Source organism: Dipteris shenzhenensis, chromosome 7, assembly GCF_047967505.1.
Source record: "Dipteris shenzhenensis isolate YYH24624 ecotype China chromosome 7, Dip_SZ_1.0, whole genome shotgun sequence".
Taxonomy (NCBI): domain Eukaryota; kingdom Viridiplantae; phylum Streptophyta; class Polypodiopsida; order Gleicheniales; family Dipteridaceae; genus Dipteris; species Dipteris shenzhenensis.
Genome location: NC_141602.1, coordinates 24,341,190 through 24,361,958, shown reverse-complemented (window position 1 = coordinate 24,361,958; position 20,769 = coordinate 24,341,190). Strand labels below are relative to the sequence as shown.

Here is a 20,769-nt window from a genome sequence, read left to right as displayed (position 1 = left end):
CAAGTCGAGAGTACTCTGCTTTGAAAACAGTGAGGCCTTCATCGACATCTAGGGGGAACCCATACAGCACAGCTATAAAGAAGCCCTTTGTGAGCATGTCATCTAAGGTGGTGACATGCATATGTGTGGGGAATTGATTGTGGGACTAGTGCTAGCATTTCTACTCCAGGTGAGTGCAACACAATCACCTTATATGAGAAGGTAGTGAGCATCGAGGGGGGGTGGTAGTAGGCATGCTAAAGATGAGTGGTGGGTGAGTAGCAAATGAGTAGATGAGTGACGAGAGTTGGAGGAGGAAGCGCAGAGCAAAGTAGAGCAAAGGCGAAAAAGAGCTAGAGGAGGGGTGTGGAGCAAAGTAGCAGAGCCGGGGCATATGAGAGCAATGTAGTAAAATGCCAAATGCCACGGATCTTATATATATTATAAAGTTCGAGCAACCATGGTGGCTAGAGCCTGGGGTTCCATCCATAGTAATTGCAGGCCACTGTGGTGGAATCTTAGGTGCCGCCCCATATGGGCCGGTAATCATGAAGAAGATGCCATGTGGTGCCACTCTAGTGGCTAGTAATTAAGTGCCAGCCTGGTGAAATCTTAGCCATGACAGACGTGGGTGATGAGAGCCACCACCATCGGGTAGTAATTCCCACAAAGGTAAATCATGAAGCTCTAATCACTAATTACCATGCACTCTAGTTCTCTACTGAGCATGCGAGCCCAGTGACTGGTAATTTTCACTACACTCATAGGAAATGGAATAGTGGAGGCTTGAGTTTGTAGTCCAATTGCAAGGGAGAAAGAAATGGTCGAGAGGGATAGAAGATGAAATAGTGAAGGAAATGGAATAGTGGAGGCTTGAGATTGCAAGGGAGAATGAAACGATCGAGAGGGATATAAGACAAAACAATTAAGGGAATGGAATAGCGGTTTGTAGCCCGACTACACTATCAAGGTAAGAGCCACCACAGTGGTTGGCCCGAATTTTGATTAATTCAAGGCAACAGTAATGACTTGCATGGTAATGAATGATTAGAGGTGGTGGCATCTAAGATTTCCAGCCACGTTTGTGGTGGCGTTTAAGACCCACCAGGCTGGCATTTCATTACTAGCCACCACAGTGGCCTGCAATTACTCATCTTCTAGTTACCACCACCGAGCTTGCATGCACGATTACTACAAGTGTAGTAAATTACCAGTCACTGGGCTTGCATGCTCAGGAGAGTACTAGAGTGCATGGTAATGAGGGATTAGAGGTGATTAGGCTTCATGATTTACTTTTGTGGGAATTACTGCCTGATGGTGGTGGGTGTCATCAGCCATGTCTATCATGGCTATAATTCCACCATGCTGGCAATTAAAATTACCAGCCACCACTCACCCACCACCAGGCTTAAGCATGCATGATCACTACGAGTGTAGTAAAATTACTAGTCACTAGGATCACATGCTTAGTAGAGTACTAGAGTTCATGGTAAGGAGCGATTACAGTCACGTCTGTTGTGGCTACAATTCCATCGGGCTGGCAATTAAAATTACCAGCCACCGCTCATCCACCACCGAACTTATCAATGTTTCATCTTCTATCTCTCTCGACCATTTCTATCTCCCTTGCACTCTTCCTGCAACTTCTATCCCCTCTCGTAATGGACCCTGCATAGTCCGGGAGCGCCTCACACATCTTTCCTCCCCCTCTACAGCACAATGTAAGAGCCGGGCTCCTCCCCTGATCTTGAAATCTTGACATATGTGAGCTCCTCTCTCGCTCTTCAAAAGCCCAATTTGGATGCTCTCCAAAACTTCATTAGGTTGGTACAGGAGGTGAACATGAAGGAGGGGCAACTAGTCTGTCAAGGTTAGAAGATTACCATCTATGAAAGTGTTAGTAAAAATGCTCTAGGAATTTCTGGAGGCGATTTGCAAGCACACTTTTTTGAGAAGCAGTGGAAGAGACAGGATATTCTAGACGTATACCCCAACGCTCAGGTTAGTAAAGATGGTGGAGTCAAGATTTCAGTCTTGCCAATAGACCTCCAAGATGTGCTGAACAAGACCATTTACTTCTTTCCTGATACGAGAGGAACTTGCAAGTTCTGGCAGGTTCAAGAGGCAGTAGAGCAATTGAAAGGACGTGATGTATCTTTCTCAAGGGCGATCTTCAAGAGCATGTTAACCAACCTAAAGAATTGCATGGATGGCAAATCCCAATTGTCATCTCAGTTCGTTGGAGTTGCAATGCACCTGATGGCATCTACCCTCAAAGGGATTTTTGAGCAATATGATAAGCAAATTCAGAAGGTGACTTTTCTACAAGAGAAAGCCGCCGATGCAGTAAAGGCAACGCAACTTGAGAAAAGTCTCAGGGAAGGTACAGAAGCCAAGGTAGAGGAGGCACAAGTGAGGGCCTTGCAGGCACAATAGCAAGCTAAGGCCGCTACAAAAATGGTCGACATGGAACGTCATAGAAGAGAAGATGTAGAGAAGCGCATGAAGGAGCTTTGAGATAGGCTCGAAGCAGTGAGAGATGATGGGGACATGGTAGACAAGGAGCTAGAAAAGATGCGAAAGGACCTTGAAGATTAGAGAGCCAAAAAGGAGGGTCTTTACAAAAGGCTCTACAACATGCAGAACGCATTGAACATTGAAAAAGACCAGATGATGGAGGAGCTGAAAAGGGAGAATGTAGAAACCAGAAATGTGATGCAAGAACTGCGAGAGAGCCTCAAGGCCAGGAAGGATGGGACAGAGAGTAGCTGGGGTGGAGAAGACAACAAGGCAGCTCCCTAGGCCAAGAAGGATGTAGAGAGCAGCCATAGTGGACCAAGTCACAGTAGCCATGGTTAGGGTTATATTTTCGAAACAATGTTGGAAGTCCAAAAAGTAAGCTACAAGACCTTGCAAGAAGATCACAATAGATATGTGCACGAGCTTGCCGTGGCATTGGACAATTATGAAAAGCAACCCGTCGTCTTGAGAGATTTCCAAACCAGTGTGGAAGTCTTGGAAATGGCCCATGAAGATGTTTTTGGGCGATTTATGTAGCTTTAATAGATGCCAAGGGATTCAGATGAAGCTATTGCATAGAGTGAGCAAAAGGTGGATAAGATGAAGGAGAACATCTGTAGCCTTAGGATGAGGGAGGAAGGAATCAAGAACAACTTCATCATGTACAGAGCAAGACTGTGATATTGATGACCGCAATAGTTAAATTAGATGCCTATCTTGCTATGTAGCAGGGTCCAAAATGCATGGTCTGCCATACCCCCATCATCGATGACTGCTGTATTTGATGGCTTGCATGCTACCACCCTGTGCACTCTTTTTGCTTTGGGGTGTTTGTGCATACAAAATCTCAATGTAGAGAATGCCATTTGCCATTGCCCAAGTCATGGATAGATCAAATGGCCTACTTGCTATAGCTATCTATGACGAGAAAGTAGATGTTGCAGCTCAAGTTGCCATTTGGGCAAAAGATCTTAAAGACAAGGAGCTCAAATTGAAAGGCCAAGACCGAGCTTGATTGCGAGGAAAAGGAGCCTAAAGGGAGGAGCCAGCCCCCTTCAAGAAAGGAGCAAGAAGGCCCGATCCTACAACCAAGAAGCTCAAATCAAGGAAAGAGGAAGCGGCATGAAGGGAGGGGCCAGGCCCTTGCAGGGGCCCCATTCTAGAAAGGAGCAAGGAGGGCCAAGCCTGCAATTAGGGAGCTCAACAAAGAGTCCTTGAGATGTAATATGAAGTAAAGGAGTCTTTGAGATTGTGATCTATGTAATCTATGTGTAATTTATTGAATTGTTAATCTTCTCCAGAGTTTACTTGGGTAATGTTTTCTTAGCTATGTGACTAGATAGTGTCCTTTGATCCATGCTAGCGTGGTGATAATAAGAGACGAATGATTTTGATCGACAAGTAATGTGAGACGAAAAATTTCAATTAGATCACTAATGTGAGACTGAAAGATTTCTATTTGTGAACTAATGTGATACGAAAGATTTTGATTAGACAACTAATGTGAGATGAAAGATTTCGAGTAGACAACTAACATCAGACTGAATAATGAGAAGGCCATGCTCAATGAACTCAAAGATTTCGATTACCAAACTAACATGAGACTGAAGATTGAGAAGGTTGGGCTGAATTTCACAATCTCTTCACAATTTAACAGTGGTATGTGACCCAAATAGCAGGAAATTAAATTTAACAAATTTAAGTACTAAGAAACATAATAATTTCAACCACCGAGCTGGTCAATAACTAATGTCTGTTCAACCACCCTGGTTCAAGACAATCACATAACTGGTGATTAAGTTGAAGCAGTCATAGTTGCATGATGTTCCAACCACTGGGCTGGTTTTGTATAATAACAATAGATTGCAAAATATATTGCTGTTAATTTCTGCTCAACCATGCCATCGAGCTGGACAACAACTAATGTTTGTTCAACCACATTGGTTCAGAACAATCACATAACTGGTGATTGAGCTGAACTAGCCTACGATTGCATGATGTTCCAACCGTCGGGCTAGTTTAGGACAATCACATTTAGTCCTAGCCTGGTTTAAGAAATGAAACAAGTAAACTATCACAAAGCTTAATCACAAACAACCACCAGGCTGGTTTAGGCACCACTGACCTATGTTGTATCTAGCATGTGTATGATGTGCTCCTCAAACACCTTGCATCCTGTCCGCTTCGTACAAATGTCCTTTCTATTTGGAGAAACTCTTGTATTTTCATGCCAAAACATCGTAACTGTAGCAATTACTTCCACACTTAGGCTGCCTCTGCTTTTCTTGCATTTCGTTGAAGCCCACAGACTTCTCGGATCGAGATGATCGTGCATTGCTTCTGCTCTACATTCAACCGCTGGAGCCACGTTGGTCCTTCTGATTTACAACATCTTCGACATTGTGCACCCAAGCCATTTCTCCTTTGTTTGAGGGGACACCGACATAGCTAATGTTCCCCTCTTTGTAGCTAGTTGATCTAAGCTGTGCACCCCTTTCACTTTCTGTAGGCCATTTCTTAGGTTGGAGAGCATTGCCTCTTGTGCGTGCATCTCTCGAGGTGTTGGTAGGGTTGTTACTCTACGAACTTTAGGGTGCAAGCTAAAACTTGTGAAGACTCGAGACTGGTAATTGCTTGAATGGCCTGATGTTGCTACCTCAAATGCTCCCACCAATTGTGACACCACAACTCATGTTCTTTGCTTCGATGGCAATGATCGAATGCGTGCATCTGCAACTAGTTCTTGCTACTGCTCTGCAAGGAGTCTTCTTTCTTCTCGTTGTTTCTTCCTTTGCAGATGTTGTAAAAGTGTCTTCCATTGCCGATTCAATATCATGCCAGTGCTTTCCTCGACCCGCACTCTGTTCCTTATGCCTTGACCTGGCTTTTTAGCTTTCTTGTCTCGTAGCCACTGTCTTCTTCTCTTGCAAGCCATGGCAAGCTACATCTTGCCATTAACACCATGGCCACGATTAGTCCATAATAGACCCAGAGAACCTTGCTGGTGAGGCAAACAAAGAGTAGAAGACAACTTACCCGAAAGAAGATAATGGCAAACCAAAGTCTACACAAGGTCACGTCGAGGTGCGTGCGGGTTGCAGGGTGTTTGCAGGACGGGGGTAGGTTGCAGGTACTTAATCTTCCAAGATTTGATGGGTGGGAGGTGTGAAAATTCAAAATTCTTGGGAGTAGCAAATTTCAGCCGCCGGTTTTTCCCCCTCTGAGGATACATGTTAGCAGAATTGGATATCCCAAATAAGTGCAATGTGGCCTAAAATGCTTCAAAACACAAATAGGCCAAAGGACACACTATCGGGTTTGATGCTGTGTATTATCAAATGCAATGACCTTTGGCATGCTTATGAGCCATATAGCAAGCAAGTGCATGGAAAAAGAAACAATTCAAAATTGTAAATAGTGTTGGATTTATTAAAATATATTTTCACATGTGCAAATTGCACTTTTCCAACTTCTTCCATTTTAGGGTGAATCTAGATACCAATACCAACAACTATCAATGTTTTAAAACCACCATGCATTAGTCCCACTAGTTTAGATTCAAAATTTCAATCCATTTTGGTTTTCAATAAATCAAAAAAACATTATGGAGCGTGTCCTCAAATGGGTATGCATCACTTTAGCATAACATTGGAGGCCCGTTAACCCATGCCTAATATTCTCATTTAGGTGTGTCCTTGGGTTGAGGAGAAGCTCACGTAGTGCTCACGTAGTGTACTTTTGAATGATTACTTGGTTGCATGTATGTATAGAATAAAATTTTGATTTTTTTGAATAAATTGCTATATCCTATAGTCTTTAGGATCCATGCTTCACATGCAACATAGCACTTGTAATGCTTTAATGGTCTCGTTCCAAATCCTTATTTCATAATTTTTTGCTCTCATGTTAGAGTTTGGAATGTGTACTACAACACAAAGTTTGTCGAGTTCCGTTGAGCAATGCATAAGTTATGGGTCATGCAAGATACCTATATATAGAAAAGTCCTTGAACCTCACCAAAAATGGCTACACCCAAGCAAACAATGACCCTAACACGTTCACAACTTTGTGGTACGAATCGAAGCCTTTGAAAATCCTCAAAATAAAATATACAACAAAACATCTTTATGAGAATTGCTTGCAAAAGCGATGTGAATGCGTTCCAAACTAAGAACATTTGAAATAGATGGAAGTGAGTACCATTATTCATGATTGGAAATTAAGGATTCAAGTTCTTTAAAAGAAGCTATGATGTGGATAAAATTAAAATGTACCACAATTTGGACAGTAGCTGCACACAAATTAAATATCATACAAGTAGATTCAATTCATCAAATTAGAATGTGACTCTAAATGAGATTCAACAACATATTATCATATAATGTTTATGCCTTGTTCCCAAAAAAATGATGTATCCTTATACAAGGTGTATGCCCCAAATTAATGTCATATCTTTAAAACTATTACACCTTTATATATTGGATTCAACAGTACTATAGTGGATTTAAGTCATGACTTAAAACCTATGCAATGTGTTATCATTTTTACTTTCAAACACTAAAGAAACATGCGGAGGTGACTTCCATAGTGTTGCACTTGAACCAAATTTTGAAATTTCCCAGAGCATTATTAAGTAGAAGTCGCCACTTTCTCAAGTGGGTATATTGCATGTGTTCAAGGGGTATTATTAAAATCCCTTATCTATAAAGCATAAGGCTTTCAAGCGACCCCTTTTTCTATGCAAACTTATGAATCTTTTTAATGCTACAATTAAAAAACTACTCAGTTAAGTTATTTCTATAAAATAATTTGTAGATTTTCGCTATTTAGAAACCCCTTCTGTTGAACCCATGTGCTATATTTACACATGATGAGTGACCCACCTAAATCAACAATACAACTTTACAACATTACCTTTTTTTGGTTTTAGTGTGGCATTATTGTGTGCATACCATTTCTACAATTTAGATGACAAGAAACACTGACACTTTCTCTGTTTAGTATCCTTTTCTGTTGCACTGGGATTGGCCAACGAAAGGTGATCCTCATGTATAGAGAATAGCATTAGTTGTGGCTAGATGGTGCTTCCTCTCAAGTCACTACCCTTCATCAAAATAATATGGCTTATAGTTAAACTCTCTACAAGGGTGCAATTGACATATAGTGAGCACACCCTCAACATTTGTCTAGTGTACAAATTGTTTCATGAGGAGAAAATGGAGGAAGTAGAAAGGGGAAAAACATATGATTGTGACACCATTGATGAAACTCAGAGTTTGCACAACATATGGGGCATCTAAAGAAACCACGTTTTACTCAAACCACAATGGGATTTTGAGTTTCCGTAGTATGTACATCACAGAGTAGAAGACATTACATCAACAAAGCAATGGGATTTCTGTTATATTTTCCCTCTATATGCCTTTAAGATACCTAAGCTCTAGGATGTTTCTCTACTACCACTTGAATGTACCTATACTTCATGGTTCCATGCATTTGGCATAAACATAGAGGTTACAAAGAAAATCCTAAAAGAGAGCTTTATATTGTAATTATACCCAATAAATAGAGAGTGATCCTTTCAATATGTTTTATAAAAATATGTACTTTTTAACATGATATTTTGAGACCACTTTGCCCTTATTTCTCTTTCAATTGTTAGTTATGCAAAAATTGCCTATTTTTGGGCCTCTTTTTTAATGTTAAAGTCATTAAAGTATGTCAATTTATTTACCAAATATATATATAATTTTTTCATGGCTTCTTCCTTTCTTAATGTACGTTTGTACAAAGTATGATGCACGTTTGATAACTTTTTTATGTACGTCTTGGTGATTAATATCTTGTCTTCTAGAATATTATTAAAAGCCTTGTGCATAATTAGGCTTGATGGCCTTGTTTAAGAAAATTATTGAATGTGGGAAAAACTCGTCATGAAATAGATGTCCCCAGTCATGCTTCAACCTAGGTGCATGCATGGAGCAAGGTGGTAGAATGGAAGCCCAAATGGAGGATTAGGAAGCCATGTTGGGTGTAATGAAATACAGGTTTCGTCATGAAACATAACCCCTCAGTAATGCTTCAATCTAGTTGCATGCATGGAGAGGAGGGGGTAGTATGGAAGCCTAAAGTGATGATTAGGAAGCCATCTTGGGTGTTAAGGTATGAGGCAAAATACCTACCTAAGATTATGTTTGGAAACTCAAGGTCAACCTAGAATCCACTTTGAAGATGATATAGGACCTGACTCAAGGCTATTTGACCAAGATCAATAAGACTAGCTTGTTTAAGATTAGAAACTACATGTAGTCTAATAACTGTTAGCAAAGGCTTGTAACCATAACCATAAGGTTCTTCTAATTTTACCTAAACTTAAGTTCAATCCCAAAATCACCATGAGGTTTATGTGTGCCCATCCTCAATGTGGAGGCTATGATCACAACTAAAGTTGAACTAAAGTAGTAAGTAACAAAGTTTCGTGAAACTACTATGAGCCTTGAAACAATTAAAAAGTGTGCAGTTTGAAATCCAGGGAGCTCTTGTCTAGCAACCATTTAATATATGGCTTCGACAACACAAGTGTATGTGTTTGTCATGGAATATACCTTGCAAAACATAGCCTAGAAATAGAAAGTACGGAGCTTACTATTCTCCTTATGAGGATTAACCTCTATCATAAGAGGCAGAGAAGTATAAGGGAAAAGCCCAAGGGAGGCTTTTTCCATGCGTCAAGGGCCCCGCGAGAGGCCTTAAAAGTGACAAGCGCATGTACTTCCATCATCTTCAAAGGTGATAGTGACTTGAGAATGTATTTCCAGTAGCCAACGAAGCAAGTCATGAATTCGCTTTCGATTTTGACGTGAGTGTCCATGGATTGAGTCTTCCTCGAAGGAAGTGCCAACGATTGGACGACTGGAAATAAATTCCAATTGACCGTGGACTTTGACGTGTTCCATAAACTTCTACCCTCAACTTATCTTTTCAAATGTGCACCATTTTAAAATGTGGGTCAATGCAAATTGAAACTTGTACATAGTGTCACAAGTATATCACATATTTTGGAATGACAAATTAGGTTAAAAAGAGTGAGGCTCTTCTTACCAACTTAAAGAGAATACATCTTAATGTTTAAACGTTTAGTACATATACATGAAATATAACTACGAAAAAGAAGAATCCATGGTTTAGGGTTTGTAGCTAGCATCATATCTAAAGCAATAAGTAAAAATTTCAAGAAATTTGATAACTTGTTATTTATGCTAGAATTCTCATGCTATTCAATTCAATTCTCATGCTATTTAATTCAATGATGACTACTAATGAGGGCTCACCCTTTGTGTTTAGACTACAACTTGTGTGCATGCACGCATTATTAGACAATAGGTAGGTGCCCATAGAGGCGAGAGAGAGAGAGAGAGAGAGAGAGAGAGAGAAAGAGAGAGAGAGAGGTGGCCACAACTCCTCCTAACTATTCAAGTATAATTAATATGAAGAGGTCAAGAAGAAAATTCCATGGAAAGGTGTGAGGGCATTAAAAAAAAAAGGTGTGTGCACGAAAAGATATGAAAAGGTGTGGCAATGAAAAGAGGGGAACTCCAAGTAGCTAGGATCGGAAAGGTAAGGGTAACGATGAGGAGGGGGTGAGCATGGAGGTCAAAGACTCTGTGTGTGTGTTTTTTCCTTTTTTTTGAAACGGATGCACTCTCACCCACGCTATCAAGGGGCACATGCGCTGCGCCTATACAACATGCGATAGGGCTTGGATGAGGGCGGCTGCCCTAGTAGAGAGGCAAGGAGGCCCACCATTGGGGGGTGGTGTAACATCTGGAAAGATTGTGTGTGTGTTGGGTGAGGGAGTCACATACAAAGCGTTAGGATAAGACTAAGGTGAGTAGAGGCAAGAAATGAAGGGGAGGGGGGGAGGGGTGGGGACAAGGGGAGGTACACGTGGACTGTTAAAAGCAGAAAAGCACTGTATAAAAGATACAAAAGGTGTGTAATACAAAAAGTCAGAATAGATCGGACCTCCAGTCGCGCGGATCGGTATTAAGCACACACACTGGCAATACAACATGATGATGATTTTGATGGATGGCCGACGTGGCAGCCGAGTCGGGTTGCCGCGCTGGCGGGGCGGATCCAGCGGCGACGATGCCCACGTGGACGCCGCCATGCTGGCGAGCGGGAAGATAATCCAAGCGCGGTCGGCTGGATTTGGCGCCGCCGCCGCCGTCGACAGCAGCGCCGCCGGCGGCGCCGCCGCTGGGAGCCGGGCGCTCGGCGATCTCGTGGAGGGACTTGAAGCAGCGCTTCCGTTTTTTCAAGCGGCGGCGGCGGAGATGCCAGCATGTGGCCAATGCGGAGGCGCCCTCCGCCACCGCCGGCGCCTCCTCAGCTCCTTCTCTCTTCCTGCACTTGGCGAGCTTCTGTGCACTCCTCGCATGGTTCGCCTTGATCTTCACCAAATGATACTCGCAATACGTCCACCCCTCCTTCACCCTCCTCCCGCATTGCCACCCCCTCCCATCCTTTCTATTGCATTGCTGCTGCTGCTTCTTCATCTTCACCACCTCCTCCTCCTCCTCCCGCCGCCGCCGCCGCTCCTCCTCCTCCTCCTGCCTCTTCCCTCCTACCGATCCATCTCTATCCCCCATATTCCTTCCTTCCATCGCCACCTCTGTCAGCTTCCTCGCCCTCTTCGCTTCCCTCCCGTCCTCCTCCTCTGACCACGACCCGTTACCTCCCGTGCCTGACGACGAATATCGCTTGCTGCAGTCATCGCTCCCCACAACCTCGTCGCTCCGCCCTTTCTCCATCACCTCGACCTTCCCGTTCCTCGGACGCCCCGGATCACTCACATCTCCGCTTGACGCACCACCCACTTCAACGGGTCGTGGAAGATGATCGCCGTCCGCCGGCGCTGAACGGATCGCTTCGCTACCCGGCTCGACTAGCTTGTCGTCCGTCTTAGACACGGTAAGCGCTCGACCTCCTGCCTGATCAGACACCACAACCCTTAGACCCCAAGATGGCGACTCCTTCGGTCCGCAACTTCCAATGCGGGTCGCCTCTCCTGGGACAGATCGCGCTCTTCTGGGCCCTGAGTCGGAGTACGAAAAAGTTATGATAGTAAATCGCTGCAAAAAAACCATTTAAGTTCATCGAAAAGCTTCAGACAAGTCCCGGGTCTCTCTGACAGATCGATGCATACCTTTGAGATTTGAGGTCGAGGATAACACCGCTTTACGCCTGTTACAGCCCAAGATTAATTGCTAGTTAGTAATGTTGAGAGAAATTTCGTGGCGATTTCAACAGCATGTAGCTGGAAGATCATACTGGACATATTGTGCTGCGAGATCTAAAAAAGAGGGCTGATCAGAAACCCACTATCAAAAAGGTGATTTTTCTGACACCAACATAAAACCGGAAGATAAAACCTAAGAGCCTGGAAAGACACGAGCAAATATGGAAGCGGAGAACCTCAGACGATCACGCAAGTTGACAAAAGAGCAATTATACATGCGGATGACTGAGGACATAACATGCACCAAAAAAGCCTAACAACCAAACAGAATCGAGAAAAGGAGCCCTAGCTCAAGACTTGAAGAATCAGACTCAGACTCTTCTCTTCGAACCAAACTTGCGCAAAGGCCTGAAGACCAGCATCGAACAATGAGAGACACATATTGAATCCGAAACGTCTAGGTAAAATATCCGTACGGATAACATTAGCATCCATTCGAGTCATCCACGTGATAACTATAGGGTACAAGACGCAGACCTGAGACGGCAAGTGGTGTGCTTATATCTTTCCTGGTACATAAATAAAGCATGGATAGATCTGCCAAATGGACATCTAAAGGAACACGCGAATTCAAACAGGAAACAACAGCAGATTGTCTGGAAAAAGATTTCAATCTGCTGCTAAGATTTGATGAAAACTCCTGCTTTCTAGAATCCTGCAGTGGTGAGGACTGTCTCGATTTGGAGTTGCGTTTATAAGGACTCCTAAGCAGCTAAGGCAGTTCACGGCAAGAGCTTTAGGTGCTGAGCTATGCGATGCTCTTCGAATCTAAACTCCCACACGAAATGAAGTTTGGTTTCAACTATATATTTCATTCCTTCTTGCCAGGTACTGGTAAAGATGCAACCGTACTAGGCAAATAGTTATAGAACTTAACTTGATGCATATTTCCAGTCCTAAAGACACTGATGGGTTATTAGGGGCACCCAAATGCGTCGAAAAGCCCTAATATCAAGTGTTTCTTATATGTTACCTGCTACAGATGCCCTCCTTTTCCATCCGTTCAGCTTCCTGTAGATGTAGAGTGTGTCTCTGCAAAGCCCAAGACGTATTGTCAGAGAGGATAGCTAGAATGTAAAAGCATGCAACAGTAAGTGAGACGAATCCATGTGAAACCCTCCGTATTGCACCGTTATGTCATGTTATATACGCTCTACCGCAGTTGTTCGGATTTAGAGATATGACTCTCGCTCGCATTCCTTCTTGTGTTCTCTTTGACGCAGGCAAGGCCACTATTAACGACCTCAGTTAAGGGACATTGTCATCAACAAGACCGAGAGATATAGCATGAGCATCCTCATATAAGTAACAGTACTATCCAAACAAGGCTGTTTCTTTCCATGCGCTATAGCAGGCAGCTTGTCTCAGATTATTTTCGAACAACCTTGTGGCAGCATGGCCGGAACATTTTGTGATCAGCTTCATACAAAGATATATGATAAGTTATATCGCATAAACGCTATCATGCGGCTCCCTCTCTCTCTCTCTCTCTCTCAGAACTCCTGCATATTATTGGAGGGGTGCGCGCAAATCATTTTTACCAGTCCTTCGAAGATATCATGGCTCTTGCCTCATGCAATAGCTGGGATAAGTGAACTCTTGAACCCAACGCGCTTTTGATGCATCCAAGCACTGATCAATGGCCCTATCTGAGCAGAAAATGGAAGAAAAGAGAAGCAAAGAGGAACGAATCCTTCAAAATACTCGGCTAATAAGGTTGTGAAGGGGAAAGTTCACTGTTGACATGACAATTGGTAGTCTGCTGATGGCCTCGTTCCTATTGTCTGTGTGACCGTACTCAATTAAAGCTGATAACTTGATCGGATGCCGAATCTACAGCTCTTAATCAGCGCTGCAAAATTGTGGACGTCTGCAGCGGTTTGTATGGCGACCGTGTAGCTGAAGAAGTATGGGGCCAGCGGCAAATCCATGTTAATCGAGAAGCTCATAGTGTTGGGTCCTCGGGTGTGTGGATGCGAGCCTGTGCGCTGGCACTGCTAGAAGGAAACAATCGAATAAAGCGTCGAGTGATTGCATGTCTGCAAAAACGTCCAAAGGAGACAATCGAAGGGCAAAAGATGGATCTGCCGAGCTCCAGCTGAACGCGATCGATATGATCAAAACTAAGAGCCCAGAAGGTCTATGTTGAGGCCTAGGAATACACTATAGCGCCCTTATGAGACAACCAGACGCAAAGCTTTGCCGGAGGGCGAGATACAACACCGCAATAATTAAGATGGCAAAGTGAGCAGACGAGCGGAGGAGGTGAAGAAACACTGAAGCTAGCATTCGAGAGCACGCCATGCGTATATGAATGAAGCGCAAACAGGTTTGCGAGCGGAAAGTTGCTGTTATCAGATATTCGTTATCCGTGAAGACTGAGTTTCGACCTAACCCTAGCTTTGAAAGTAGAAACAAAGATGTTTTCGTTGATTTGGTAGCGCGTGATCCTACCTGAAAACTGCGTCCATGAGTAGCGATGCCCTCCAACGATCTTCCCACTGCCTTAAATGCCTTGCTGCGCGTCTCCTCAGACGCCCGAGCGCTGTCCTCCACTTCCTCGTGCTTTGCTCTTTGCATCGTCTCGCCTTCACGCTCTTGCACTGCAGCTGCTGTTGATTTGCAAACCCTGCGTGCTTGCAGCTCAGTCCCCAGAATCCTCTGTAGGGGTAGCAGTTTGCGCTCGCTCATCAACACCCTCCTCCCCAAATTCGAATCGCATGCTACCCCATTTGGCCCCGCTTCTTCACTCCGAGAATCGCCCAAATCCGCCGATGCATCCGCAACTGCAGTGATGCTCCAGCTGTTGCAGCCACTGTACCGTACGCATTCAGTTTGGAGTGGCATACCCGAAACATTCCTCCCATTCTTTGCCCTTTCCCGCGTGCCCGACGTCTCAATCCTTCCCTGCACAGCAGCAGCTGGGCTCCCAGTCGCGGCGGCCACCACAGGTTCTTCCAGTTTCGACTCCACCTGCAGGTCGAGGAGCTGCTTCCTACCAGCTGAACAAGAAGCAGGACGGCTGTCGCTACCTTCGGAGGGAGAACCTGAGAGGGCATGGGATCTTGGGCGAGTGAGGTGGAAAGGAGGGAGGTGTGAAGTAGGGACGTGGGGCTGGGGAAGTGGAGTAGGGGGAGGGTGGAGGGAGGGGGGCGGGGGAGGAGGGGGGCGTTTTCTGATACGCATGGCGGGAGGGGGAGGGGAAGGATGACTGAACGAGGAGGAGGAGGAGGAGGAGGTAGAGAAGGTGGAGGAGGAGGAGATCTATGGAGGAGGAGCAACTAGGAGTGGGAGGAGGAAGGTGAGACGATAGCTGGGGGAGGAGGAAAGAGGGAGGAGGAGGGGGGAGGAAGAAGAGAGGAGAAGCCATGAGGTGTGAGTTTGAGGTTGAGCGCCATAGCTATGGTGCAAGCAACTGAGGAGGAGGAAGATGAAGATGAAGATGAAGAAGAAGAAGAAACCATGAAAAGCAGAAGAAGAAGAAGACGACGACGACGAAGACGACGAAGACGCAAAAAGAAAACTGAACCTAAGTAGCAAAAAATTTCACATGAACATCCCCAACAAAAAAAAAAAAAAAAAAGTGCCCCCACACAAAATAAAGTTCGCCCTTTTTTTTAATTTATAAAAAATTAGACGCCGTATTTTTTTATGTGTCGCCTTCCCGTATCTAAAACCTTGTGTTCTTTACACCTGAGCCTTACGCCTGGGTCCCACCCTTTTGACGCGTCCCGAGCTATGTTCCGCAAATGTTAGCACGCTCGTCCGCCTCGCTGGCAGACACGTGGGCGCTTTGTCGCCGATCATAAGCCCACATGGCACAACCTCGGCCCTCTGATTTACTGCCACGTTTCCGCCACGTAGCCACGCGCCCCTGCACCCCTCACCTGCCATCCCATCCCATCATTTAGGTCATGTGGGTTGCCGCCACCCCCACTACCCAAAAGGAAACAACACACAAAAATTAAAACCTACCCTCCCCCCCCCTCCCCCGGCCTTCTTCTCTCACAAGGTTTCCTCGATTTTTGTTCCCTACTTTTTTATATTTACCCTCACCTATTTTTATTATTTCACACGGACTAGAACAAAACAGACCAAGAGTGACTCAAAGATAGCCACCATCCATAGTTGTTGGCGACATGCATCCCCAATCATTCATCACACGAGGGGCTAGAATATAACATCTTAATATCTTTTTCACAATGTCTCTCTTCTACCATGTGGTGTTTTTGTTCCCCATTTCGTCCATGGTTCTTTTTCGACTTATATTTATGAAATGCATGAGTTACCACAATACTTTCTCGACTTATATTTCTGAAATGCATGAGTTACCACAATATCCTCGGAATCCAATGATGCTGATACAATTTGCTCCTTTTCTATAAAGTACATATAGCGAGTAAATTCCCTCATTGAGACCACTTTTATGTATTACCTTTCCCAACAACAAATGCAATAACAATTAAGAACAATAAGTGACCCCTTCTCCAAGGCAATGGCAATGAAGCAAGGAATGAAAAATTTATAAAGGTTACAAATGAAATGCTTAATTCCCTTCATTTTACAATGACCTTAACAATATTAAGAGGGTGGATTAAAGGAAAGTCCACCTTCTTTTGTCTGGAAATGTCACTAGCTTTAGGAAGATTTATGAAAATTTATACTCACACCTCAAGGAGAGGACTTGATGCTAGTTAGCTTGTAGACATTAAGTGTACATTTGAAGGAAAAGATAATTCTCAAGAGAAGGATATGTTTTACTCATACTCAAAGCTACATGGAACTCCTTGCTTTATGGCCAACTAGTACATGTATATGTACATGTATAGTGAATTGTGCAATCACCTATGCCTCACAATATATTTATTATCCAATGTTATTCCTCTCCTTCAAAATAAAAACCTTGGCTGAATGTAAGCAAGGGTGGTGGAGGTTTCTGAAAGCTAACATATAATTAATTAACTTGTTGCATCCTCGATGATGCAAGCACCAATCCTAGGCTAGAGTAATCTTAAATGCAATATTCTGTACCTACCTTGGTAGGTGCAATAGACATAATTTCATATTGGATTGTATGTCTTGATTTAAAAGTAAGTCCATGTGAGCAAGAGACATAATGATGGTGTACATGCAAATGTTGCAATGCTTTTGTAGTTGGGGAGGTTATACGTTAGCCCATTTAGTGAAGTGTTTTTTTAAAGGTGAATGTAGAAAATTAGGCACTCATTCGGGTTTGGGACAAAAAGTTAGGTAACCATAAAGTTCGATTTTGTTTTGAAAAATCTATTTTGATAGCAAAAAATAGCCAAACTTTGATAACCTATATGTTTTGATTGGCAAATCCAAATTGGGTCATGTAGCATATCGAATTAAATAGCAAGACATGATTTAACCACTTATCATGTTTTTTACAACATTTAGTAAAGTTATACGCAACAAAATAAGTAGTTATGGCTAACTTTGTCCACCAAGTTTAAAGAATGATCACCCATTTTAGACTATCAATGAGGATGGTTAGGAGATCCCACTTATGTGCTCTAAGTTTCAAGGCGGGTCTAAAAACATTGATCTAGTGATTCAATATATGTGAGCACTTTAAGATAGTGATTGCCTTGGTGTGTCTACTCATTGTGTGTCAGTGTGTGTCATTATGTGTGTGTGTGTGTGTGTGTGTGTGCACATAGTAAGGCATTTGGGTTATCCAATTGGTTGGAAAATCAGCACAATAAGTAGCAGATGTCTTGGGTATTCAACAAAATTCAGGACAAATTAGAATATTGGAAGATCTCCACTTGGCCTTTGCATGTCCGACTTCGAATTGTCTAGTCCATTGTTTTGGCTTATGTCCAATTTTACTTGCCTTTACTCCATTGGTCATCTCGAGATCCCTCTTCTTTTATGTCTCAGGCCATGGAGATTTTTTGGAAAACTAAGCTCCATAAAAAAGATTTGAGGTTGCTCAAAATGGACCTGCTGTGAAGATAGTGGGAGCGAGGGAAGGAGTCTCACTTGAGGCTTTCTCACAATCACAATGGGGGAATACACACAAAGGTGGAGGCTGAAAACAATTTTCCTCTTCTTAGTTGTAAAAGCCAAAAGAACTCTAGTACAAAGAAATAGAAGAACCCTATATGTGGGTCTCAAACCAAACTCAACTAACTAAGGTGGCATACTAACTGAGCCACAAACTAGAGTAGATAAGGATAGCTGTCATCCAGCTATTATTCGTGGGCGGTGTACCAACCGCATCTCCAGCTAACAAGTCGGTGACATAAATGCACAACAGTCACCCTGGCATATCGCGAGTGGAGCTCGATATCTCAACACTCCCCCTCGAGCTCAATCCCAATTCCTGCACACCAAGCAGGTCTCTGAACTTGCGCAGCTTCTCTGCGCCCAATGCTTTCGTGAATATGTCAGCTACCTGATCCTCTGTGCTGACATAAACTAGATCAATAAGACCTAGTAAAACCTTCTCCCGCACATAGTGATAATGCACCTCAATGTGCTTTGTTCTGGCATGAAAGACTGGGTTCTTTGCCAAGTGTATGCTGCTCATGTTGTCACAATAAATGACAACTGGCCCATCTGTAGACTGATGCATATCATAGAGTAGCTTATGCAACCAAGCTACCTCACATGCAGCCATTGCTGCACCCCTGTACTCAGCCTCTGTGCTCGACAAGGCAACTGTAGGCTGTTTCTTGCTGCTCCAAGTGACTGCAGCACTCCCAAAAGAGAACACATATCCACTGGTAGATCGTCTATCAAAAATACTACCAGCCCAATCAGCATAAGTGTATCCATGCAACTGTATCTGAATCCCAGCCTCATAAAAAAGTCCATACTGCAATGTGGACTTCACATACCTGAGTATGTGTCTAGCCGCATCCAAATGCGGTTTCCTTGGAGCCTGCATAAATTGACTTACCAACCCAACAGCATAGCTCAAATCTGGCCTGGTAATAGTCATGTAAATCAAACTTCCTACTATGCGTTTGTACATAGTAGGGTCCTCCAGAAGCTCACCTGCATCTGCGCTCAGCTTCACATTCTGCTCCAAAGGAACTGAAATAGGCTTACATCCTGTCATCCCATATTTGGACAGCATGTCCAATCCATACTGCCTCTGCAAGAGCTGTATCCCACTTGGTGATCTAATCACCTCAATGCCCAAGAAATAACGCAGCTCTCCCAAATCCTTCATCTCAAACTTCTGCCTCAGTAGCATTTTCACATGAAGGATATCTTCATCACTATCACCTGTGATGATCAAATCATCAACATAAATGACCAGCATCATAATCCCTTTCTCTGTTTTTCTCACATAGAGTGAGAAATCTGCCTTGGAAATCTGAAAGCCAATAGTGACAAGATACTGTCCTATCTTGTCAGACCATGCTCTAGGTGCTTGCTTCAAGCCATACAAGGCTTTCTTCAACCTGCAAACAAACTCAGGATGAATAGCATGAACATAACCTGCTGGCTGCTCCATAAAGACCTCTTCTTGCAAATCACCATGCAAGAAGGCATTCTTTACATCCATCTGATGTAAAGACCATCCCTTTGATGCAGCCATAGCAATGGCTGCTCTTACGGTTGCCATCCTTGCAACCGGGCTGAAAGTTTCTTCATAATCAATGCCATATGTCTGTGCATACCCCTTGACAACTAATCTTGCCTTGTATCTATTCATAGAACCATCTGCATTGTGCTTGATCTTATACACCCACTTACAGCCAATTGCATTCTTGCCTTTAGGTAACGGCACCAATTCCCATGTAGCATTAGCATCCAAGGCATCCATTTCTTCATCCATGGCTTTCTCCCATTTTTCATTTCCCATGGCTTGCTCAAAAGAAGTGGGTTCTGGTTCCTGTATCACTTTGACCATATAGGCATAGTGAATGGCTGTAAATCCATCATATTTCAGCCTATCCACAGGATACCTGACCCTGGTAGACCTGCGCAAAATAGGCTCACTTCCAGGTGCTCTCAAAACATCCCTGGTCTTCCTTACTCGAGGTGTAACAACAGAAGGAATACCCAACTCATCATCAATGCTCTGTTCTGAGCCACTGGAACATGGGCTGATCTACCTTCTCTTTTCCTTTTCGTGATACCTGCGTACCACTCTCTGCATTGCTTTGAGGGGATTCTCCTGATCTCAATCTGCCTGTCCATGGCGAAGCATGTGAACCACTGGTAGAGGACACTCCAAGTCCACTGATATTTTGTGATTGCTGCTGTGCATTCTGTGCAGCATTACCATTTTGTGCATCTACATCAATCATCACATTTACTGGTTTATACCAGCTGCTCATCTCATCAAAAATAACATCTCTGCTCACTGTGAACTTACGTGTAGAAGGGTTATAGCATCTATACCCTTTCTGCTGCAGAGAATAACCAATAAAAATGCACTTCTCAGCTTTTGGATCCAACTTGGACCTCAACTCATCTGGCACATGGACATAGGCAATGCAACCAAAAATCTTCAAATGAGAAATATCTGGTTTCCTACCAGTATACATCTCCTCTGGCGTCATGCCATGTATTGCTGCAGTGGGAGTCCTGTTCATTATATAGACTGCTGTAGCAACTGCTTCAGCCCAATAATAATCTGGTAGATCTTTTTCATTTAGCATAGCCCGAGATACCTCTCCAATATGCCTGTTTTTTCTTTCTGCAATTCCATTTTGCTGTGGGGTATGACTGCATGAATATTGTTGCTTTATACCATGCTCCTGCAAGAACCTTGCAAACTTATTTGAGAGGTACTCTCCCCCTCCATCTAACCTTAGGCATTTTATTTGCAGGCCTGTTTCTTTTTCAACCATAGCTTTGAAAGCTTTGAAGTGCCCAAACACTTCACTTTTCCTTTTCATAAAATACATCCACAGTTTTCTGCTGAAGTCATTAATAAATGTGACAAAATAGTGACAGCCTCCAATAGATGCAGCTTT

General features: G+C 43.4%; 1 protein-coding gene across 1 annotated transcript; it reads right to left on the bottom strand.

Annotated features, from left to right (window-relative positions):
* Positions 1 to 10,508: 10,508 nt before the first annotated feature.
* Positions 10,509 to 15,253, bottom strand: LOC147900127 (uncharacterized). The gene is made up of 4 exons (XM_087376587.1): positions 14,258 to 15,253; positions 12,777 to 12,835; positions 11,711 to 11,748; positions 10,509 to 11,599 (listed from the first exon to the last, which is right to left on the bottom strand). The coding sequence occupies exons 1-4, from the start codon at positions 14,987 to 14,989 to the stop codon at positions 10,509 to 10,511; spliced, it is 1,920 nt and encodes a 639-aa protein (XP_087232713.1). The 5' UTR covers positions 14,990 to 15,253.
* Between the last annotated feature and the right edge of the window lie 5,516 nt (positions 15,254 to 20,769).

Bases quoted from the DNA above. Each gene is read 5' to 3' on its own strand.
- LOC147900127 (XM_087376587.1), bottom strand. From the start codon at position 14,989: ATGCGTATCAGAAAACGCCCCCCTCCTCCCCCGCCCCCCTCCCTCCAC. The intron at 11,749-12,776 runs GTAACATATAAG...GGGCTGTAACAG, and splicing joins AAGGAGGGCATCTGTAGCAG to GCGTAAAGCGGTGTTATCCT. The intron at 11,600-11,710 runs GTATGCATCGAT...ACTCCGACTCAG, and splicing joins CTCGACCTCAAATCTCAAAG to GGCCCAGAAGAGCGCGATCT.